This window comes from Podarcis muralis, chromosome 5, assembly GCF_964188315.1.
Source record: "Podarcis muralis chromosome 5, rPodMur119.hap1.1, whole genome shotgun sequence".
Taxonomy (NCBI): Eukaryota; Metazoa; Chordata; class Lepidosauria; order Squamata; family Lacertidae; genus Podarcis; species Podarcis muralis.
In genome coordinates this window covers 29,516,235-29,540,615 of record NC_135659.1, presented here as the reverse complement: position 1 = coordinate 29,540,615, position 24,381 = coordinate 29,516,235, and the positions used below count along the sequence as shown (strand labels likewise).

Sequence of the window (24,381 nt, the reverse complement as noted above, 5' to 3'; positions counted from 1 at the left end):
TTTTCTTTTGTGTTTGTTCTATTTATTTGAGCTTTTATCTTCTATTTTCATCTTGTGAACTGCTCTGAGATCTTCGGATGAAGCGTGGTATATAAATGCAATAACAATAATAATAATCTTCCATGCGACAGCCCTTTAGATATTTGAAGATGGCTATCCTATCTCTTCTCAGTCCTTGAACTTTGGTAATGCCTTTTGCTTGGCTGTGAAAGGATAGAGAGGCCCCATGTATATGCTGGAAACTAGCCACCCGTACAAAAATAAATGTGCATTCATTGTTCTATCTACTTTTGCCTCTGGCCTCTTCTGTCACTGGCGTGTGTCCCCAGAAGGCTGCTAAAAAGGGACTGAAAAAATGTTTACTGCCACAATGTATAGCATGAATTACCAATCTGAGGTTTATATAACAGGGTTGCAAGGCTTACACCTTAATTTTTTACTGGTATACTAGATCCCTTCGGAAATGTTGCTGTACTTGGCTTTCAAAAAAATATGAGTGGTAATGCAGTCATTTAGATTCACTTGTCTTAATGCGATGCAGATTACTATGGAATGATTCCATTATAAGCAGGATTATCTTCTGTATAATTTTTATTATTACTTTTACTCCAGTTCCATACTGAACATTGCAGACATGTATGGGCTAGAGGGCCTAAGAGAAGTAGCTATATATGTTCTGAAAAGAGACTACTGCAACTTTTTTCACAAGGTGTGTTCCAATGTTTATTTTTTTCTATTTTGACGATAGCAATAAAAGCCAAACGGCTCCAAATTCTTGATCAAATCTTCAGTCTAGGTATTGCAGGCCAGAGTGTTGAGTTGGAAAGCCCTTCCTGTCTCTACTTGGTAACTTTTTGTAATTGATATGCTAGAATTGTAAATAGGAATAAAATACAAATTTTAAAATGGATTTAAAAGTTGCTTTAAGCAATTCTGGGAAAGTGGAATAAAATGTCCCGTAAATACGTGAAGTAGGTGTAAGATCTAAAATTTTCGTTGTTCACGGAAACCATTTTTCATCTATAAATCAGGTTGTGCAAAATGTACTACGACAAATGTGCGGGATATTTTTTTAGATTGGTGGTTTCCATCTTGTTTCTTGGAAGTCTCTTAGGGCTTCCTTAATGAGAAGAACAGGTGCAGTGGGCAAGCTTGCTTTGAAAGGCAAGACCCTTTGCCCACTGCTACTGAGCTTTGTCACAGTTTGTGGCTGTGTTCTTGAGTGTACTCTTAGTACATACTCTCGGTGTGATGCAGCAGACCTGGCTCTGGCGCCCCACATGGGTTGAATTCAAAATCCTCCGCAATGCATGGAGTTTCTGAGACAGACCTAGGTTATATTGGGGGGGATTTATCATTAGATAACATGATGTGGAAAGAGTTCCCCAGAAGTAGGAAGTTTGAAAACGTATCATTTTAAGAGAAGCAGTAAGCATGCCCAGCTGCAGAATGAATAATGAAATGTTGATTATTATTTTTTGAAGACTGGATCAGAGTGATCCGGTTTGTATACACAAATACAAGATCTGTTTACTGAAAGCATTTCCTATTGCAATTAGCAACTTTCATATCTCTCAAAGGTTCTAAAAGTACAGTAAATATGCTTATATCTTTACAATTTTAGCCTGTGCCTGGGAAGCACCAGCCTGTTATCGAATGTCTAGCTATTGCCCATTCGACAGGAGCGGAAAGCCTTTATGATGCTTGCATGAAGTGAGTTAAACTATTTTGATTCTTTCTTTCCTTCATCGCTTTAAGTTTTGAGAAAACTGTTGGAAAACAGCAGGCGCGTATCGTTTCTTAAACTCTTTGACTTGTAATGGGAAAATACTTTGCAGCTGCTCACATATGTGATGGGACATCTGATGGGTTGATTTGTCTAAGCACGATATTTCCTTTGAACAGGTGGATGGTACAGCATTTTGTAAGATGTTGGTCAGAGAAGAGCTTTGCTAGTTTATCCCCTGAGCTTCAGAATAATTGTCTTAGCATGTTGATAAACTCTTTGGTAAGTCTGTTTGCTTGTTTTCAAATAAAAAAAAAGCATTGACACTAATGCAGAAATCAACCTGCCTTGATTTCACTTCATGTACCAAGGTGACAGTTTTGTTTCATTGTGTCTTAAGATTTCCAGCCTTGGTTAATATATAACCTCTAGTGGAAAGTGTAGCTGTTAGACGACTTTTGATACACCATTTCGAATTAGTATAATTTTAGTGGTGCTAACGTCAGCATAATTTAGGTGGCATGTTTGCTATTGGTTTGTGTATTTAAATGTTCTAAGCAGATGTTAAAAATATAACACACCATTCAAATAAGAAGTTTGATTGATCATTAGGCTGTAACATTTTTATATGTCGAAATAGAGTGTAGAAACTGCATATTCCGTGTTGCTCAGAGCACATATGTATTGTTTTCAGAGTCCACAGAATGCTGCCCATCTTTTGATGGAAGCCAACCGGCTGATCGGGAGTCTTCCCCGAGTGAAGTGGACTGAAACAGCTCTTCTCTTGGCATCTAGACTGCAAGAAGAGTGTGTAGCATTTATGGTGGCACATTTCCCTGACGTAATACAAAGCGAGAGCTTTTTTGCCCTGCTACAGGTAAAAATTTATCTGATTGATGCCAATGTTATAGCAACCGATACCATAGGCTGGGATTAGTTGTCACTAGAAACTGGGCTTTCGAAGCAGTGAACGATCTCTCTACCCACTGAGATAAAGTGGCTGCAGCTGCTTGGTTATTTTTTAGGATGGGTTGCAATGCTGCAGTCTTATATGCACTTTACCTGGTAGTGCATCCCACTGAACTTAATGGGGTTTGCTTCTGAGTAGAGATAGGGTTGTGATGTTAGGCACACTTTTATTTCAGCGGGCTTGTGAACTTTCAGTTAGTGCAGGGATCACCAATCTAGTGCCTGAGGACGCACATGTGCCCCAGGATCCTCTCCCCCTATAGCCTAAATGCCCAATCTAAGATCTGCCACCAAAATGCATTCTCTCTCTCTCTCTCTCTCTCCGTCTCTGTTTCAACTGACTGCTTCTATAATGTCTTCTAGTCTCAGGCTATGAGCAGTGAACCTGACCTCCTTGATCAAGTGTTTGAAGCAGTCGAGAAGGGTGTTGGCACTGAAAACAGTTGCTCTCTTCTTACAGCCATGGACACTTTGCTAAATTCTGCAAAAGTGAAGGACACGGTAGGTCTTACAAAAATTTCAAAGGGAAAAATATTCCGCTGTTGAAATCTGGCTAATGAATTAACTTCCTAAAATATTTACACTTTGTGGAGGTGCTCATCCTTGGCTCAAGTGACTTGGTGTAGTCTTGCTATAAGTAGAACTTGCAACAAAACATTGCTTGTGCTGTGTGCTCCTTTTGGGGTTCGTGCCGCACATCCTCTCTTCTGTTAATATGTTTATTCAGTTTCTCCCTTCCTTTCCATTTTTCCTCCAGTAGAAACCTAGCATTCTGTGAGCTCCAAATGCACCCAGTACTCACCAGGGTGTTTTCTAAAGTTTAATTTTGCCCTTCTGCAAATCGTGGCCCAAATCCCCCAAGCCTGCTAACAACTCCCTCTTATATGTTAATGCTGTTTTAGTCTGCTTAAGAATTGTCACTCCAGGAACCGGTTTGCTGCTAGTACACAGGATGGGAGCTCTGTGTACATGCTTCTTTCCCTCAGCCCCTTTTCTGTTCTGGCACAACAGAGTATGTAAGCATGTCCTTGTAAATCTTGGATGAAATCAGTGGTGCTGTGATCTTAAGGAAGCTCGCTTGCGAGTCATTCTTCCTGCGCTGCTCCTCTGCAAAATGGGTCTAGATCATGCAAAGGTGCAGCAGTGAAAAATGTGCTGCATTATGAGGCCGCAGGTACAGAAGGGGTTGGTGCTTTCCACCTCTGTAGCTGCCAGTTTGCTCAAACGCTGTTTTGGGGGTTCCTTAACTTTTAATATAGGCTTCCTCTTTTATTTAGAGAAACATGAGTGGTTGTATTAGATATTTGGAGGTAGGGGAGCCTGAAAAGTTCATGTATACATGTGGGACATTCTATGTATCTTTCTGAATCGCAGCCCATGTCTTTGAGTTGGAGCAAGCAGCTGTGTAATTTGAATGGACAATTAAGTTATCATAATACCCAAATTAAGAACATGAGGTCTCGTGGTGGTGGTGGTGGTTTGGTTTGGGGTTGTTTTCCAACTTGGAGTCTGAAGTATCACTCTTAAGTTGGGGTAGGGAATCACTCTTTAGCATTTCTCTTGAAGAGATATGTACAGTAGCTGCTTGAGTTGCACCCTTAAGCTTACTTCATGTTGTGTTCCTTGGCAAATGGATTAGTATAGTTTCTTTCCCCCTTGTTTTCAGGAAAATGAATGACTCGTAGAAGCTTGGAAAATCCCAAAATTCAGAATTGCTTATGTCTTACTGATCCTGGGGTACATCAGTGCATGTTCACTTTAAACCAGCCTTTCTCAACATTTGGGTCCCCAGATGTTGTTGAACTACAACTCTCGTCACCCCTAGCTAGCAAGGCCAGAGCTCAGGGATGATGGGAGTTGTAGTCCAACAACATCTGGGGACCCACAGGTTGAGAACCACTGACTTAAACTTTATATCCCCTCACATTTTAATGTTTAGCACTACAAATATATTGGTTGCAAGCAAATCATCCCTTTGTTTCGGTGCCTGTTCAGCTCAGGGTTCAGAGTTGAACATTTTTTTGTTGAGCGATCTCCAGTTGAACAGGGCTGGGGGAAATATCTATGTAAGATACTAGAGAGCTGGATTTGAAACTCACAGCCAGGCCAAATTGAAAGTAGCCGTTTAGATGGACAATTGACCTGACTTGGCAGGAAGTAGCTTCCTTTTATTAAAATATGTTCCTTATCCCTGAGAGCCTACGGGGATCAGCAACAGATAATAAAATATCCAGTTACTTGGTTATTAATTTATTTGTCACTGGTTCTCACAAACCTTGACTTAGCATGAATCTGTGGGCTCCCAGAGAAGAGCAAGCAGTTTCTTTGCTCCTCCCCAGTCACATTTGCTGCCATTGGCTTAGTGTGCTGTCCAAACCTGGATTTGTGGTTAAGCTCTCTCCAGACCTAACCACAAAAAACCTCTGTCAGTTTGGGGAGAGTTTTAACCACAAGCCCAGGTTCAGACAATACACTAAACCAAACCTTGGCTTTGCAGTAGCAAAAAAATCCTAATGAGGAGTAAAGCAAATGCAAGCTTTTCTCCAGGAGCCTGTGTGTTCATGCTAAACTGCTTCTCCCAATACGATCTGAACTGGACCCTGCAATCGTCATAGGAAGCCCTTCTTTGGGTGCCTCCTTCACAAGAGGTCCGGAGGGTGTCAACACGAGAACGGGCCTTCTCTGCAGTGGCTCCCTCAGTTTGTTGGCTGCTCTCCCCACTGAGGTTTGCCTCACATCATCATCATCATCATCATCATCATCATCATCATCATCATATCTTTAGGCGCCAGGCAAAAACATTCCTCTATAACCAGGCCTTTGGTGTTTTAACTATCTGTGGCCTTTTAGATGTGGGCAGGGTGTTTTTAATGTATTTTTTCCTCTTAGTTTTAATGTATCTATGTGGAGCTGGGATTGTCTGTCTGTGTGGTTGCTTGCAAGTAGCTTCTAGTTGTCCTAGACAAGATAAAGCAACTGGCAAATTTAATAAATTAAATAATAGAACTAAAAACAAGGTGTGGCTTGGTGGGATATGCAAACCAGTCCACTGTATGCTTAGGACTGGATGAATGCATTGGACATTTAAAGAGACTATATTATGCTAGTGAAGGCAAAGGTTATTCATATATTTCTTTGGAATATATATATTTTAAAGATTTTACAAGTATTTGATGAGACTACCGTGTTTTTGTGTAAAACACAGTTGTAATTCTAAAAATGAATTTTAGCAATGTCCTGGATGTTGCCCGTTGAGCTGCCAGGGTTTAAAATCTGACATGATGAGCTCTTGTAAACAGAAACCACATAGATTATTCTGTATGATTGCAATCCTCGTCTATTGTTGACTTACTCAGCAAGGGTGATGAAAATTTAATCAGATGCATTATTGGCCCCCAGAGGATTTGACCTTGTAGTGACATAGCCGAGAGTAAAAAAGCTATGAAGGGATTCATTTGTGGTAAAAAAAAAGAAAAAGAAAAAAGGGAGGGGGCTATATTTTTTAATGAGCTACAGCTTTTGTGGGAGTGGCTTGGTTTCAAGCTGTGCAAAATTATGGTGCAGGACAATTGGCCTTTGCAAAACCGCGTATGCATCTCTTCGGCAATCATAAAACCTAAGTGATGACATCATTGATCTTGCTTAAAGAGTAAGTAGATTCTGCAAAGGAATAATGACTGGTTGCTATGACAATGTGGCTCTTTCCAGCTGCTGATTTTCTTACTTGGAACGCAGGGGTTTACGTGCAGGATCCAGGCTCTGCGTGATAAGCTGTGGATCTTCCTGGTTCAGTCGTTTTATGCTGTTCGTCACACACAGAGCTGGAAGCTGCTGAAGGCAGACGATCAACAGAACATACAAGCAGGTAGGCGAGCTGTCGAGAGCTTAGCACGTTGCGTAACAGCTGTGCCCTTATTAAAGAAATGAGAGGAGCTGGCAATTAATGATAGCTGGGAGAATATGTTGATGAGCCTTCTGCTCTCAAATAGTACATAATAATTTAACAAAAACGCTCCAAATATCCTGCTCTGCCAGCTTCAAGCATGGAAGCCAAGTGATTGTATGTCCCTATTGTGAACGACGCCGCTTGCATGTTATTACTGCAGATGCATGGAACTGCAGATATGTGGAATCAAATAAATAGGTAGGCTGTCTTTTGTTTGTACTTAGAATATTGAAAGATGGGATTTATTTTAAGCACGTGGGCATGGTAGAAAGAATTCTGTACCAAGCTGTTGACTGGTTTAGTACATGTAGCAGATGGAGGGTTTTAGTTTGCATTCCATACCATGGAAAGCTTTAATTTTGCCTAATAACAGATCCTGGTTACTGTCAACCTCACAATTGGTATGTTGCTGTTGTTGCTGCAGAAGAATCTTCATGGAAGCTTCATAGCAGCCGCTGAAATGTAAGCAGCAGAATTTGAGCCTTTAAACAAAAGGAGTCTTGCTGTGGCTCCTTTGCCTCCCCTTTGTTTTCAAATGTATGGAACAAAATCTTGCAGATGAGGTACCTGAAAATGGCTTCAGGGCAATGCTTCTGTATTTGTGCTGTGGTCATGTAGTTTCTTTAATCAAGAAAGCAAGCTACATATTCAGGATTACAGCATTTTGCAAAGCAGTTGGGTAGCAATAAATGAATGCTAGAAAAACAACAATACCCCCTTGTTTGTATTAAGAACAATCTGGATAAGCTAGATTGTGGGGTGTTATTTAAAGGCTGTAACTTCAGCTCCCACCACCCACCCCCTTCATTTCCTGGTTATCAGTGGCTCAAAGTCATGTTGGGAATAGAATTGGTTTTGGAGAGTCAGACTCTATCATTCTAAAAAGTGCTTTATAGTGTAAAAGTACTAGGTTCTATAGATGTGAGACCGTAACCAACCCTGTGTTTGCGAAGTTAGTGTTGTGCCTTCAACCCCTAACGTGGTTTTGTGCTTTCAAATAATCTGCAGCATTCATCCTTGCATTTTAATTACAATATCAAAAAACAGAAATATGTCATTATTTGCAATTGTATGTATATGTATAAGCAGAAACTGGACATATTTTCCTTTTGGCAGCTATTGGAATGTTCACATGAACTTTCAAAGAAGCATATAATTTCATTTAGGGATTGCAGGAGACTGCAGGGTTTTGTTTTGTGTTTTTAATGGCAGTAATAATAGGCTAAAAAATAGAGATAAGCTCTTCAGTTTATGGGTTCCCAATGGAACAACTCGTATTTGTACTGATGTGTTACGATATGTGTGAAAACACACACACACACACACACACATATGAGATAGAGGCATCCCTAAAAATCAACCTCATGATGCCATTTTCAGCCTCATGGCTTTCCTTCCAGAACAGAGGTTCACCGAGGAACTAAATGAACAAAGGTGTTTTTGGGGGGGGTAAAATTTACTCTTACTTGCATATTTTATGAAAGCAATAATATGTATCTAGTGCAGTCATTTTTAGAGTGGATGGAGTGAAATGCTTTACAGAATCCAGGCACATAAATATTGCTCCCTGGCAAAGGCTATTCTGAACCAAGTGCACTTCCTCTCATGTTTGCATCTGTCCAGTGTAGGTTACGTAAGCACTGCAGAAATCTCACATCTGGGAGCTTCAGCGAAGCATGCTCTATTTGGAAACTTCATATATGATGAGCTGTGTCGCCAGGCCAAAGAGGCCTGTGTGATCACCTCGGAATAACCAAAACATAGCTTTGCTTACAAAGGAAATACAGATTCACAGTAATTGACCAATACTACAGAAGTGAGATAACAAGGAGGCACTTGTGTGTTAAAGGAGTGTCATGGCCTACAATAAAGTTGCCCATAGCTGCAAGTAAACCAACTCATTCGTCAGAATAATTTGTGGCTCCATTCTTTTCAAAAATGGAACAAATAGTATACAATTTAAGGGATCCTTTCTAGAACCTGCATATTTTCCTTCATTCTGCACTTCAGGTCGAAAACTGCTATCATTTCTTAATTACTTGTGGTCTAAAATGTGACTCCTTTCTCAAATGCTGTCCTGTTTTACATAAAGGTTATTTTCCCTGAAGCTTCATTCCTTTTCTCCAGTATTTCTTTCTAAAGAAAGATATTCTTTTCTTATACAGCTGCTTTTGATAAAGGCGATGATAGAAGACCTACCAAAAAGCCTGTATTCACTAGTTCTCAGGTAAAACTACTACAACAAAAAATACCACAAGCTAGTAGTGTGTTAGCCAACTTCATTTCCTTGTAATTTTAACTGAGCTAATATACACCTATGATCATCTTGAAACTATATTTATATTTTTGGTTTCTTTGGGTGGGGGGAGGGCAGGGTAAGTGAACTTTCCCATTGAAGGAAGAGGTTGGTTTAAGAATAGTCAATACTCTCAACTCCAAAAGAAGCAGTTTGCATTCTATTTCTCCTTGTATGCATCTCTGAAATGATTTTTTTAAAAATAAAAACATATTTTTTCCAGGTTGCAACACAAATAGTGTCCTACCTAGTGAATGGAGCTATTCAGTTTATTCATCCCATCAAATAAATACCCAGTGGACCTCCATATTTGGAGAGATTTTTGTGAGAGAATCCAACCCTAAATAAGGGGGTGGTGATGCATACAGTCGTACCTTGGTTTTTGAACAGCTTAGTTCATGAACAACTTGGAACTCGAATGTCGCAAACCCGGAAGTAAGTGTTCTGGTTTGTGAACTTTGCCTCAGAAGTTGAATGTCCGGTGAGGCTTCTGCGGCTTCCGATTGGCTGCAGGATGCTCCTGCAACCAATTGGAAGCCACGCCTTGGTTTCTGAAAGTTTCGGAAGTACTGGACTTCATTTACAGGTACATTTATAATCTGCAAAACTAGAATCCTAGAAAAATGCCCGTGCCAGGAGTGGGGGAAGGATGGACTTCCATTTCAAGGATTCTTTGAAGATGCATTGCATCTCTGTGTTCTGTATATGGAACGTCAGGCCTTCCAGTGTCCTCAGGGGAAGACTTATTTTAGTCTTCAATGGTGTTCCTAGAGTTTTACTTTTGCTTGCCTGAAGGATGTATCCAGTTATTTTTATATATGGAAAAGCAAAAGATAAACTGTATTGCTCCAGAAGAATTACGATGTGAAGTGCTTTCTAGTCCCTGGTGACCCCAACCATTGAGAATGAAGCCTGTTCAAATATGTTCACCTCTGGCCCAAATGCTGAGAAGTGACTTTTATATAAATTATGTCACAATTTTATGCATATCTTGGAAGTCCGTCCCACCATATCCGGTGGAGCTTTCTCCTTAGGAAGCAAGCACGCCAGCTTGCCCCTGCAATTGAGGGGGCCGGCGCAGGGACGTCAGCATGCCATGTGACATCGCGCAATGTGTTGACATGTTACAGGCATGCCGTGTGGTGTGCCGCACGAGTTGTGCGATTAAGGTGAGCGTGTTCTGCGGCGTTTGTGTGTAGCCACTGGAATTTTGAGGGGCCCCAGACCCCTCCTTGAAAATTTGGGGGGCCCTTACACAACCTTAGATGTTTAAACTAGCTGTTGTTTCTAAACCTCAGAAATGGAGATAAGAACGTTTTCTTCAAGTGTGGTTAGTTAAGACTCATGCTGAGCTAAATAGCTAAGTTTTCAGAGTAAGTAACTGTGACTCTCCTACTGTTTTTCTTTCTTTTCTGAATTATCATATTTTTCTCCTCCCAGTTAAACAGATGCACTACTGACAGTTCTGGTCTAAAGCATCCTGCTTTGAAAGCATACAGAAAGCAAAACAGTTGGGGTGGTTCCTGTACTAATCAGGATAAAATGAAATCTGATGGATTAGGAGCATCTGGGCACACATCGGCTACCAACAGGAACGGCACTAATAAGGCTTTGAAACATGACGATTTAAAGGGGAAAGACAACAAAAAAGCCGTTTGCAAGATGATGAAAGAGTCCAAAATGGGGGAGAAAACGCCTTCGCCCAAGGCTAGAGCTGTTATAAAGCCCAAAACTGAAAATAATGGAAATGCTAAGGCCGAAAGCCTGCTTACCAAACAGGATTCCGAACGGTCTTTATCTGCTAGCGGACACAAAAATGTGGGAAGTGGTAAAGCCTCAAAAAATCAAGAAGGTAAAACTGCAGGTGCTAGACCCAAAGTACTCCCTGGGAGCTCAAGTGTACAGATTAAAGCAAAACCTTTGAAGAAGACCAGTGGAAAGGAATCTCCCTCTCTTATGGGCACAGAAACTCTAAGCAAGTCCACTAACTCCAGCACAGATCTACGGATGTCCATTGAACAGCTCGATGAACTGAAAGAGGAAAAATTAACAGATGAAGGCAAAAAGCACTCAGGTAATAGAGATTCCCTTTGGACCTGCCTCACAAATCGTTCACTGCAAAACGGGGCGGGGGAGGGGGGAATCTGTTAAAAAATCACTTCTAAGTGGGTTGTGATTTTTTTTTATTTGATTTTTATAATTTAATGTTTTGATTGTAGAAAGGAAATTTAGATTGGTAAAATATGGACAGATACATAGCTAATCCTTTGAAAAATCTTCACAGAATTTTGAACAGCTGTTTGAAGATGAGGGTAAAATATATTTATTCCTTTGAGTATTTTTTACTTTACATCTAATACATTTCATTTAGCTGCCATTACCTGGGGATGTCAGCTAAATTTGCAATCATAAGCTGAGGTTATTTGAATAGGAAGCATTTGGAGCAACTGTGGATAATCAAGGTTCATCTTTTTGGGGAGGAAGTGGTTGAAGCTAAAATATTGTATTTTAAACCGTGAGATTTGAACTTTCCAGCAGATGCTCATTACATGGGTCTCTTTACTGTCTAATTCTATTTTTATTTTATCATACAGCTTTGAAAACAAAGCCTGCTTCGAAGATGTCTAATGGAGCTCCTGCTAAAAAACATGTTAATGATCTTGAGGCTAATGGTTCCATGAACAGGTCTGTTGGAAGTTGGGCTACTAGTTTTTCCATATTAATAGGATTTTATTTCCCTGTTGAAAATGAGGTTCATCAAGTCAAAACATTCTAAAACTTGTGTGTTTGTTCCAGGTTCTGTATTCTGGTTTATATTTGGAGCAAGACATTATAATTATTTTTGTTATATTCTCAGGACTTCGCATCATCCAACCATTTCTTTCTGGCACCATTCCCATGCTTGCCACAAAATTCTGCTTCCCAGATTTCTTAGAGAATTCAAGAGGACTATGGGGAGAGAGTGCTCTCTCATTTGGGGAAGTTGTTTTTTATTTAAAAAATGTGTTTTTCTTATTGCTTGTTACACTCTCCCTACCTTAGCACAGATAAGATCTCACCCTCTCCTATGAGTCCTCAACATGTGCCAGAGGAGTGGGATTGGGGGCAACAGCCAGAATTTATGAACCCCAGAATGCTATAGAGTTTTGTTTCATTGCTGCTTTATACCTCAACCCTCCCTAAAGATCATTTGAGACTCTCCATTTTGCAACTGTAAAATAATAAAAGGATTCTGAGCTCTCTCAGTAATGGAGAGACAAGCTATAGAGTCAACAAGAGATGGTGTTGCTTGTTAACATCCTATTTTCTCCCTTTTTAATCTGCTATGACTTTTTTTCTTAGAGGCATTTTGTGCTTTTTCACATAGAAACGCGTGTAGGGCATGCAGATGCTTCAGTATCATGTTAACCTTCTAGATCTTTAATCTTACAAATAATTCAAGCAGCGTGTTTCTGTTTTCAGTGTAAAGAAATGCACTGGAAAGGGCAACAACGAACCCCTACCGCAGGCAGTTTTGAAGAAAAGGGGAAATGATTCTGGCAACTCTACCATGCAACCGAAGACAAAAAACGTAGTTAACACTGTGAAAAATCAAGGTAAAGATTTGTCCTGTATGTGTAATGCTGACTTTGGAGAAACCATCATTTCCAAATTGGGAATCTTTATCAGAGATGCATGTGGTTAGATGACTAAACTGCAAAGCTAGTCACCCTTTCTTGGAGTAAGCGCCATTGAATTATACAGGTGTAACTTTCAAGGAACCATGCATTGTATTGAAGTGTAAGTAAAACTCAAATCCATTTGGGGGCATTCATAGGAGTGCTGCTCATCACTAATTTGCAGGGGCCATCTAATTAGGTTACAGTGCCATGCCTTCTTCTAGTGGTATGTGAGAAATCAATTTATAGTTTTCAAAACTAACCATGTGGCTAGTGTAATTACAGATCTCAAATACAGTGTAATAAATGCAGTCATAATACTGCAAAGACTTTTCTTTTTCTTTTAACGTAATTAATGATGGCAGTGTTCTAAGTTTTAGCCTAGTGATTGCTAGCTCTTGCCTGTTCCACAGTGTGGTTCTGGTTGGTAGTGATAATGCTTCCACAAAGGGCAACTTTAATCTTCTATTCATTTTTGGCATATTTGTTCTTGAGCATCCTTTTGAAGTTCTTTTTGTATAGAAAGTCCTGACACAGTTGACAGGCACTGCTCCTTCACTCTGCAAATTGGAATGTAGCATAACCTTTAGATTTTTGTCTCAGTAGGTCCACCAGGGGAGACCCCAAATCTACTGAAGCCTGGACTCTCTCCTAAGCAAAATGAAGAAAAAAACATGACCCAATATCTAACTCAATCAGAGAAGCAACCTTCATCAAAGAAAAAGTCTAAATCTCCGCAGGCAGCTTCAGTTAAAGCCACAGCAAAAATAATAATAACATCCAAAACCCAAAACCATTCAAAGAAGGGTGAAATGGTGAACAATAAAGACCAAAAACAGAAAATAGTTACAGGGCAACCTGCTCCAAAGCTTCCTTCTTCAAGCCAGAAGCATTCCAGAAGCGAATCACCAGTTCAGAAGAATTTACATGCAGAAGGGCAAAAAAATTCAACTTCGTTGGGAACTCAGTTACATAGCAGTAACAAATCTAGCCCAGGGAAGAAGAACAACAGCAGAACATCTTTGCTTGAGATAGATAAGAGGCACATACCTGATTCAGAAAAAGTGACCCCTCTTGAAGAGAGAGACATGAAAGGAAATTTGGAACATAATTGTGTTGCAGAGCTGAAAACTGAAAAGATAGCAAAACAGGTTCATAAGAATGAGGATGATAAATCACTTGTAAACAAAACAACTGTACAAGAATTGCAGCATGTCAGAGAAGAGAAGGGTGTGACTTGTGCAAATGTTAGCCAGAATCCTGCGATTTTAGCTTCTAAAGAATTGAAGTGCAAAATTCTGCCTGATTCTGTTGCCTACCAGAATCTCTTGGAACATACAGGAGAGAACCTTTTAACACAAGTAACATCGGTCGGTTGCAAATCTAATGATACCTCAAAGGATGTTAACTATCTTGAAGATCCATTGCACAGCTTGTCTGAAACAGCCAATGACAGCTCTAACTCTGAACATGAGGGGAGGAAATCTTCTAACGTCTGTATAATGGGCTCGGAAAGCGCTGATGAATTCTCTGATAAATCTGCCTTGACTGAATCCCAATCGGCTACCGTGGAATCAGATGCTGCTTCAAAATCTTTTGTAGAGCATGTTGCAGAAAAATGCTCATCTAAAGACACCGATACCACAGAGACCCCAGAGAGCCATGAGAACTCAGAGGCCCCCTTTGCAGATCATTGGAATCTGAGTTCCAGTGCACTTGATCCAAAAGAAAGCCCTGAATCGGACACTGGCAGTGCAACGACATCATCCGACGATATAAAGCCAAGATCGGAAGACTATGATGCAGGAGGGTCTCAGGATGACGAGGGGTCAAATGAAAGAGGGATTTCAAAGTGCAGCACTATGATATGCCATGATTTCCTTGGCAGAAGCAGCAGTGATACAAGTACACCCGAAGAACTCAAAATCTATGACACAAGTCTGAGGATAGAAGTGAAAATGAAAAAGGAAAACTCTGATCTCTTCCGTGTTATTTCAACAAGTGATGATGAGATCCCTAGAAAAAGGCCTGAAGCGTGGCTGCACCAAGGTGATGAGAAAAGGGGTGGTTCCAGGGGGAATAATGCTAATTTTGCCGCTGCACAGTTTCCTCAAGAAGCTGATCAGGTCTCCTCTTCGGCTGATGAAACGGAAGATGAAAAGTCTGAAACTGAAAATGTCATAGAAAACCTGCCTCCACCAGAAATCCCTGTTCAGCAGTTCCATGGAATTGTGAATCTCGCATTTGAAGATGCAGCAGAAAACGATACTGAAAGTCAAGAATTCCCTGCCACCAAAAACTTTAAGCGTTCGGTATTGCTTTCAGTGGATGAATGTGAAGAATTGGGATCTGACGATGGTGGAGAGGTCCACACTTCCCTCCAACGTTCTCTGGATGCTGCAACGCCTTCTGATGTGTTTGATGGCACTTCCCATGAGGATCATGGCAAGACATTTTATTCAAGATACTCCTTGGAGATTGAAGACGGATTCCTGGAGTGTAAGGAGAATGATAAGGAAAGGTTAGAGAAAAGTGAGAATGCTTCTGTAGACCCTTGTGGCAATGAGCAAAAACCCAAGGAGAAGAGTACTCCAGTTATGGAACAGAAGCCTGCTGAGAAAGATTTGATTGTGAGACATAGTCCGTCTCCTGCAGAAGTTAAGGAAAATGCCAAGAGTGAAGAGAACAATGAATTTCAGTGTAATAAAGTCTCAGACAACGACACAAAATCTCAAGGAAGACCATGTCACCTGGATCTTCATCAAAGAGATAATGCTGAGTTACAAAAGAACAATTCTGCAAAACCTGTAGACCCAAATAGGAGTCATATACTGATTCAGGAAGGCCACGTGAAAGAGATTGATTCAGCATCTACTGAATACGCTAACTCTGCTTTATCCGCAGGTAACGTACAGAAATAAAAGCATTAAGTTCCTCAAGATATTACGTATTAGTGGAATATTAGATTTATAGTTGGGTTTGAGACACTAACTCTAGCAAATACCTTTAGAAATTTTATCCAAACTGTTACAGAATTAAATGCTTATGTTTCAAACAAAATCTCAAGTTGCATACCATATTCTCGACCATAATAGAATATGTATGACGCTGTCCAGTGGGCAGCTGGGAATATTTATCATGGGCAAAGCGGAGAGTGGGATGCTGTTCCCTGCTCTTGAGTTCATTTTTGACCCAATAGAACATAGGCAATATCATCTTTTAATGGAAACTTGGCTATCCATTGGTTCAGCAGCCTATATGATTCACATAAATATATATCTATATCTATATATATCTATATCAAAGTGGGATGTGCAATAAGTGCATTAATACTCTCAATTAAAAGTGCTCTGCGTATTTGCCTTTTAAGAGCTATATTCATTATTGTTTCTGTTTTGCACAGAGCTAGGGTCTCCTCTTAAGCTGCTGTTGGATTCAGTGGGGCCCTTGCCATTGGCTTCAGCAGAAGCTGGCCTATACTCTTAAGATACTTTTTCAGAATTCTTGTAGTTCTAAGTTTTGCCAGTGAAAAAATTATTTCTTTTTAAAAAGAGAAAGGTCAGCTTTAAAAAACAACAGCAGTTAATACATTTAAACTTATGCTTGCTTCACACGGTTAGGTAACTTCTTGTCTAGTTTTGTGTCTTCCTTAAAACAGGGATTCAACTCGGTACTCCCAAAGTACAACACAGAGAACCCGAATCTTTCAAACTTCTGTGTATTTAAGAGTTATAAACTGATGATTTGTGTTCTGAAGAACCATACGAATGGATGACTTCTCAAGCTGTACTTCTTTTTGTTTGCTTGTCCTTGCTTGCAGCTGCCCTTTGCATGTGCAATACTTAAATATTAAGCCTGTGAATAAACCATTTGTTTTCGCCCCTTTGAGGTTGACTTGGCTTAAGTCACTGTTTGGTGATCATGTCCTCCCTTTCGTTTTCCCCTCCCTCGCTCTGCTCCTTCCTATTTTAAGTTATTATTTTAGTGGTTTTAGAAATCCATGTGCATTAAATGTTGGTTTACATGACTTGTCATTTTCTGTATCAGAAATTTTTTCCAATTATGGAGGTTTATTGTCAATTGCCAGTGGTGATTGCTGCTTTATTTATAAGCCGTACTTCGTTTCATTTACTTTTTTAAATGCATTTTAAAAAATGGCTCAAATATTTGTGGACTTTGTATACAAGTTACATTTTTCCTTACCTCTTTAATCTGGTTGGATTGGTCCTGCTGCATTGAGTGAAGTATGCTGTACAAAAGCCCTGCAAAAGGGGAAAGCCTGTGCAATTTTTACAATGTGTAGTATTGTGAATTATTTCAGGAGACATAGATGATTGTGACAGATTGACACAAACCTGCATGTATGAGCATCGGCCTCCAAAAACCCTTTCTCCAATTTACGAGATGGATGTTGGAGAAGCTTTTGAGCAGAGGATGGAGTCGGAACTGAACATTCTAGATGTGGATTTTGAAGATCAGCCGTTTGCAGAACAGGACTGGACTCTTCTCAGGCAACTGTTATCTGACCAGGAGTCAAACTTAGACATCAAAAACTCTGTTCCTGAAGACCTTAACTTAGCACAATATCTCATCAACCAGACACTTTTTCTGGCACGAGACAGTTCACAACCTCAGGGTAAAGCACAGATTGACACTTTCAGTAGGTGGACTGAACTGATATCTCCACTGGATGATTCTTCAGCAAGCATCACAGTGGCAAGTTTTTCCTCTGAAGATTGTTCTTCCCCTCAAGGGGAATGGACAATTCTTGAACTAGAAACCCATCATTGAAGTGATCAAGTGTTTTGAGACAGGACTCCTCCCCTCTTCTTTTCCCTGTACCTCTGCAAGTAAATAGGTGATGCAATATTTCTATACAATAATAAATACTGCATCCGTCAAGAAGAATCAGTCCTTGATATTGAAATGATCCTTTCTTTAAGTGGTCCATTTCTAATTTAAGATTTAAACACAGGTAAAATAAACTTTTGAGATTTAAGATGGATGTTTTCTAAAAACTATTTTCAAGCATGTCTTCTTTTCTTTCTCTTCCTAGACTTAGATGCCCTGTAAGAAAATGCTTTGACTTACTCTCTCCTTTTTTCATTCATCACTTACTCATACATTTCCTAAATGCTCAATGAATTAAAATATGAATGCAGAATAAGTATTGCTATCCTTTTTTCTTCCATTGCTCTCCATACATAGTGACTTGGTGACTTCTTCAAAGATAAGCGATTCACAGTGATTACGTCAAAAGATGTGTGCCAACAGTACTTTCAATTCTAGAAATGTGTGTTTGGATTTGCAGGAAATAATAATAATAATGCAACTGTTTCTGAATTTATTTATAAACAGCAGCATGTTTGGGTTGTTTTCTCCAGGTTGATTTTTTGTACCTTTTTGTTTTTGAAAATTCAATAAATTTCTAAATTGTTTAAATCTAAGATTGCACAGGAGTTACTGGAAGGGATACATAGTGTTCTTTTTCTAGGAAGAAATAAATGTTTACAGTGTTGTTAAATTGAAGGGGAGGGGGAAACCTCAAGAATTATTTATACAAAATCTAATACAGTTAACAGTTTTTTTTTCCTTTTAAGATGGTATTTAATAGCATGAGACAGGTGAAATATAATGAAGTAGTCTGCTCATTTCAAATTTCTGTCTTTTGTGTGCCATATAGATCTATATTTGGATTCCTTAGCATGTATTAGGTAGCACACTTCCCTTATCAAAGGACACTTTTAAAGGATTGGTATTCATCGTTTTTGATCCAGAGCCTCTTTCCCAGTTACAGCTTATCATCTCGGGGGGTGGGGGTGGGTCTGGCTAATAGCGCAGGAACAGTGAAACACAATATCATCTATATGTGTTTTTTTATTTCCTTTTCAATATGCATCCTATTTACTCTGTGACAAGAGAAAATTGGAATCCACTTCATAGGGAGTTCTTACCATCCAAGTTCCAATGTAGACGGAACACTCAGATACTGATTTTTGTGTTCTATGATGCTCACTTAAATAAACTTAAGATGGATGGACCTTTTTGCTGTGAAGTAATTGGGCGAGATTTACCTGTCAGCGGAAGCCCTGCACAAAGACTTCTATTTGCCCTGCCCCGCATGCTCTCCTGACCTTTGCTCTGGTGGGATGGAGAACCCATAGTACAGCACATGAGGGAAGGAGAGGGGAGATCTGGCAGGCTATAGTGCTTGTGCAGTTGGAGCATTTGTCATAGCGCATAGTTGAGTTCCACCCATTTTATTTTAGTAACGCATGTGGAAATGCAGCTTTTGAAGGATTCATGATTTCATTCTTCCCTCTCTGCCTATACTTAAAGGTAAAGGGACCCCTGACCATTAGGTCCAGTCGTGGCCGACTCTGGGGTTGCAGCGCTCATCTCGCTTTATTGGCCGAGGGAGCCGGCGTACAGCTTCCGGGTCATGTGGCCAGCATGACTAAGCCGCTTCTGGCGAACCAGAGCAGCGCACGGAAACGCCGTTTACCTTCCCGGCAGAGCAGTACCTATTTATCTACTTGCACTTTGATGTGCTTTCAAACTGCTAGGTTGGCAGGAGCAGGGACCGAGCAACGGGAGCTCACCCCGTTGCGGGGATTCAAACCACCAACCTTCTGATCGGCAACTCCTAGACTCTGTGGTTTAACCCACAGCGCCTATACTTAATAAATTAAAAAAGTAATTAAGATACTCGCATAGTGTCATTCCACTAAGAAAAATTCCCAGCTTTCAATGAAAATACATGAAAACATTAAAGGAAAACACCCCAATATCACACAAACGTGTCAGAAATTAAAAATGGTAGAAACTGTAAAGCGAAGATAGAAAAGCAGAATAGAGATTAACATGGGCTTTCGTGGAAAGGTCATTCCAAAGGTGGGGTTCAGATTCCTGTGGGCAGAGGTGGTCCTCCTGATCTTTGGCTCCAAGAGCTATTCAGCGCTTCAAAGGTAAGCACTAGCAAGTTGAACTTTGAAACAGACCAACGCCCAGTGCAGTTGTTCAAAGACTGGCAACATGTAATCCATTTGGCTGGTCTCTGTTAGTAGCCCAGTGACCATTTTGTACTAGCGGTTTGCAATAAGTCTTCAACGGCATTGTGAAAACTAGTGCAGGTATTGGCAATGCATAACGGCTTCCCGTGTACTTCAATAGTTACATTTTTATTTCTGACAAACATTGGGATTCATTTTCCCCATTACGTACACCAAAGGCTTGCTACAAAGAGTTGAATAAATGTGGCAGGAAAAGAATAAAGCTTATGCTGTGTCAGCTCTTTCCCATTTCATTTACCCTTATTTTAAAAAGATTTTATTAAAGATAATAAGTGTAATATTATAAAATGCCCCAGTAAAAATTGTGACATCCCCCCGCCGCATCCTCCTCTTTCTGCAGCATGATGAATTCACAATAAATGTCCTTACAATCTTCAATCAGCTTCCAAAGTCAGACACATTCATACATTCAGTGCTCCAAACGTCCATCAAAGAGAGTCATATCTGATAATAACTTTACTCTCATACATGTTTTAATAGTCTATTGCCATGTCTAAAAGTCTGATGTAGCTTGAGGAAGATTATCTGCCTGTCTGTGATCTTTGGTGTAGAAAATAAAGGACCACCATATTGTGAGACATGTCTCTGGTTTCTGTTTTCCATGGGAAACAATATTATGGGTGACCTTTTCTGCTATTGCTTGCATCGTATATTTTTATACCAAAATTCCAGAGTAAATCCTTGTAGCTTCTGCCATGTTTGTGTTATTGCCAATTTTGCAGTGACAAGAAAACAGGCAGCGAACCTTTTAAAAAGTTGTTTATTGGCATCCTCAAAAATAGTAAGGAAAGCTGATTGTGGGTTAATAATACTTTTCAATGTTTAGATTTCTTTTGCTAGGGGGGAGATGGCAAATTGGCTCTGGTTTTCAAGTGGAAGAGTTCCTTTGGTCTGACATGACGATGGGGAGGAGGAAGAGGATTCAGGCAAGGGGTGTAGCTGGGCCTGGGACACACCAGCTGGGGATGAAGTACTTGCAGGGTGATGGGGATGGTGAGAGGACCCAGAACTGAAGGAGCCAGAGTCAGAAGGGGCCCTGCCTCCATGAACACAGTGGGCTCTGAGACGTAGGGAGCAGTGGGAGATATGCTCTAGGTCAGGCATAGGCAAACTCGGCCCTCCAGATGTTTTGGGACTACAACTCCCATCCCTAGCTAACAGGACCAGTGGTTAAGGATGATGGGAGTTGTAGTCCCAAAACATCTGGAGGGCCGAGTTTGCCTATGCCTGATCTAGGTGGCTGAGGCAGACAAGAGTCTACAGCCCAGCTCCCTAGTTGGCCAGGTGGGGCTCGCTATCTCTGGGAGGAGAGTAATTTCTCAGCTGGAGGAGGCTCAGGACAGGTGAGGGTCACCTGCCTCATTAAGCCCAGGTGCTGCACAAAGCAGCAAAGGGCAGCAGAGCTAAGGGGCTGTGTCTGCTCAGCTGTCCATGTTGATGGATCTTGGCTTGGATGCTCCAGGACCACTATGGGATGGTGCTTCTGGTTGGACTTCGGACATATAGATTGACCCCAGACCGTGTATCCCGACTGTTGAACTTGGGACTTGAAATACTGCCTTGCCGCCAGGTATGGACAATGTCCATAGCAATGTCTAGCACGAAAGAAGAGCATATGATGGGAAGGGTAGGACATCTTACAGAAAGGCTGTGGAGGTGTGCTGGGCCAGCCTCAATTTATTCCCCAGGGGGTGGACCCAAGCAACGACCCTTGGCTAGTTGGGCCCACCCCCTGGGGAATCCCTGGACCTAGGCCTGCCTGTCACTGGTCCATCCGTAGTCAGGCCTGCAGTCCTACCCAGGCTGACAAATGACCAGGCCACAATGCTACCTGACTGTTTAAGGTAAGCGGACTTGTCTTATCCTTTGCCTTAGGCTGGAAAATGTCTGGAGCCGGCCCTACTAGTCCCTAGAGCAGTGATGGCCAAACTTGGCCCTCCAGCTGTTTTGGGACTACAACTCCCCTCATCCCTAGCTAACAGGACCAGTGGTCAGGGATGATGGGAATTGGGCAAGTTTGGCCATCACTACCCTAAAGTACAATTGAAGAGGCTGAGCTGCAGGGATGGGGCAGAAATTCAGTTCAGTTTGCATTTAAAGGTGAATCGACCAAATCTACACTTTCTGAAGCAATAGGAGAATCAAAGCACAGCCATTCTTTTAAATTAACACTTAACTGAATTTTGCAAAGGTTGTTTACAAAAATACATACATTGGGGGTCAGTGTGCATAAAAAATAACACAGCAGTGAAAATAACATACAAACTGTATTACATTGTTTCCAAAAATGTCAAAATTGCATGCAGAAATATCAGACATTCACACTAGGATGTTGGGGAAATTTCAGGAGAATTTTTTTTAAAAATTGCAATTGCAGAAATGTGGAGAACTGAATTTAACATTGGGGAGATTAGAAACAACCCAAATAGATAGATCCTTATATTCCCACAGAACTGTAAACAAAGAATTCACTAGCTCAAAAATTCTCTGCCATGAACTTGGTGGTCTCTGGCAAGCCAACACCTCTTAGCCCTTCGTGGTTCAAGACCAGCTACTGAGTCTCAAGAGCAACGCTACTCCCATTCAAATATCTGACAAAGGTTAGGCTTCCCAAGTGCATGTTTGGGTTCTAGTTGTGCCCTGACTCTGAAAAGGTTGAAGACTATTACTGTTATCTCTCTACTGTAAATATGAAGCTTATTCCAGGTATTATGCCCACTTTAGAGAGATTATTGAGAGAATGTGGGAAGCACATCAAGTACTTTGAAGTGCATTAGAAATGCTGGGTATTATAGTTATTGAAGAAACTTGTGCTGAGCTTTTTGGAGAAAAGGCATGATACAATTAAGCATGTATTTGACCTAAGATCGTCATTAAAAAACGTGACACTTCTGAAATGCTCTCTAAGGTGTGAAAAATTCATGAGCACTGAGGCCTGATTCACTCAAGTGGCATTTGTTCTTCTTTGTATTCAGTTACACAACAGGAGGCATGGACTTTTTTTAGCGTGGTCCAGCTCTTTAGTCCTGGGTGAGTCGCTGCGATTGACAGTGTCTACATGTAAGAAGCTGGTTCACGTGCCTCCCCTCAGTGGCATCGTATACACATGTACACAATCAATTGGAGAATAAAAACTTTGTGTAGATTGTGTCTCTAAAGATATGCTTGATGTGCTGAGTTGGCCAGGTACAATATTGTTATAGGTGTGGTCTTGATCATGAGGTCTTCTTCCTCTTAAGCAGAGATGGGGAATTGTGGCCCTCCTGTGTTGTTGTTGTTGTTTAGTCATTTAGTCGTGTCCGACTCTTCCTGACCCCATGGACCACAGCATGCCATTCACTCCTGTTTTCCACTGCCTCCCGCAGTTTGGTCAGACTCATGCCGGTAGCTTCGAGAACACTGTCCAACCATCTCGTCCTCTGTCGTCCCCTTCTCCTTGTGCCCTCCATCTTTCCCAACATCAGGGTCTTTTCCAGGGAGTCTTCTCTTCTCATGAGGTGGCCAAAGTATTGGAGCCTCAGCTTCACAATCTGTCCTTCCAGTGAGCACTCAGGGCTGATTTCCTTCAGAATGGATAGGTTTGATCTTCTTGCAGTCCATGGGACTCTCAAGAGTCTCCTCCAGCACCATAATTCAAAAGCATCAATTCTTCGGCGATCAGCCTTCTTTATGGTCCAGCTTTCACTTCCATACATCACTACTGGGACTCCTAGATGTTGCCAAATATTGGTCATGTTTGCTATGGCTGCTGGGAGCTACAGTCCAACAATATCTGGAGGGCCACAGGGTCCCCATCCCTGCTCTCAAGTAAAACAATCCAAAATCATGGTAGGTGCAGTTATAGTAAATTGGAAGGATTGGCTGTTGTGTCTATTTGTTTCTCTGTAAGCAGATACACATAATATTCTCTGGCTGTAGCCTGTTGGCTCTTCAGACTGTACATGTGAAGAAACAAGATTTATGTCCTAGATGATTTCAGTTTAAAAGGATATAATTGTGCGTTGGTGTGTGAATATTTCATGACCCTACGATAAGTTATCTGCTTGATATATGACGTAGTGCCTAAGGACAGGCAAAATAATAATAATAGGAAGAAGTGCTCAGTTAATTGCATTGGTAATGATTTCAGCAGATTAAAAAATGGAAAGGGGGCTGGTGTACTGGAAGCCCATCCTGAACAAGAAGCTTTCTACCTCTTCCTTGAAGAGGCATAACTCATAGCAAAGTGTGAGAGGCTGCCATACTGCTTGCAACACTGTGAGCACAGCTCAATGGGGTGAGACATTCGTTCCCAGAAATCACCCGAAATTTATTTCTAGCGGTTTCTGACCCCGACACAACACCCCTAAGCAGACTGTTCTTAGGGCAGTCTCTGGTATCTCCACATAAAAGGACACTCTCTTCCACCACACTTGAGGGAAGTTGGCTAGTTTAAGGAGTGGGGAAAGAAGGCTGCCTGGACTACACATTTAGGTCCCTCAGCAATGGGGCAATCTTTGCTGGGTTAAGGTGGAACAGCAGAGGGGCTACTACTGTTGCCCCCCAGCATCTGCTCCCTGAGGGGTTGCCTCACTCCGTTGAATGTTTGGGCTGACCCCGTTACCGAGTGAAGAAGGGAGTTTGCCTCGCCATTTTTCTTGCAAAGGCACAAGAACTGAGGAGACACCGAACGTAGATGAATATTAAGCAAGCTAGTAATGCTTATTATTAAG

At 41.0% G+C, this 24,381-nt stretch overlaps 1 protein-coding gene across 8 annotated transcripts in view; it reads left to right on the top strand.

Moving 5' to 3' along the window:
* Positions 1 to 18,043, top strand: part of BTBD8 (BTB domain containing 8) — a 41,609-nt gene extending 23,566 nt beyond the window's left edge. For 2 of the 8 annotated variants that reach the window (XM_028732780.2, XM_028732785.2), the window contains 12 exons: positions 613 to 709; positions 1,625 to 1,713; positions 1,906 to 2,008; positions 2,421 to 2,603; positions 3,059 to 3,196; positions 6,404 to 6,560; positions 8,807 to 8,868; positions 10,378 to 11,011; positions 11,532 to 11,622; positions 12,400 to 12,533; positions 13,200 to 15,500; positions 16,918 to 18,043. In XM_028732780.2, coding sequence (XP_028588613.2) covers positions 613 to 709; positions 1,625 to 1,713; positions 1,906 to 2,008; positions 2,421 to 2,603; positions 3,059 to 3,196; positions 6,404 to 6,560; positions 8,807 to 8,868; positions 10,378 to 11,011; positions 11,532 to 11,622; positions 12,400 to 12,533; positions 13,200 to 15,500; positions 16,918 to 17,387 — 4,459 coding nt within the window. In that variant the 3' untranslated portion in view covers positions 17,388 to 18,043. The remainder of the gene's footprint in view (positions 1 to 612; positions 710 to 1,624; positions 1,714 to 1,905; positions 2,009 to 2,420; positions 2,604 to 3,058; positions 3,197 to 6,403; positions 6,561 to 8,806; positions 8,869 to 10,377; positions 11,012 to 11,531; positions 11,623 to 12,399; positions 12,534 to 13,199; positions 15,501 to 16,917) is intronic. The other 6 variants (XM_028732781.2, XM_028732784.2, XM_028732783.2 and 3 more) reach the window with 6 other exon arrangements.
* The last annotated feature ends 6,338 nt before the right edge of the window (positions 18,044 to 24,381 follow it).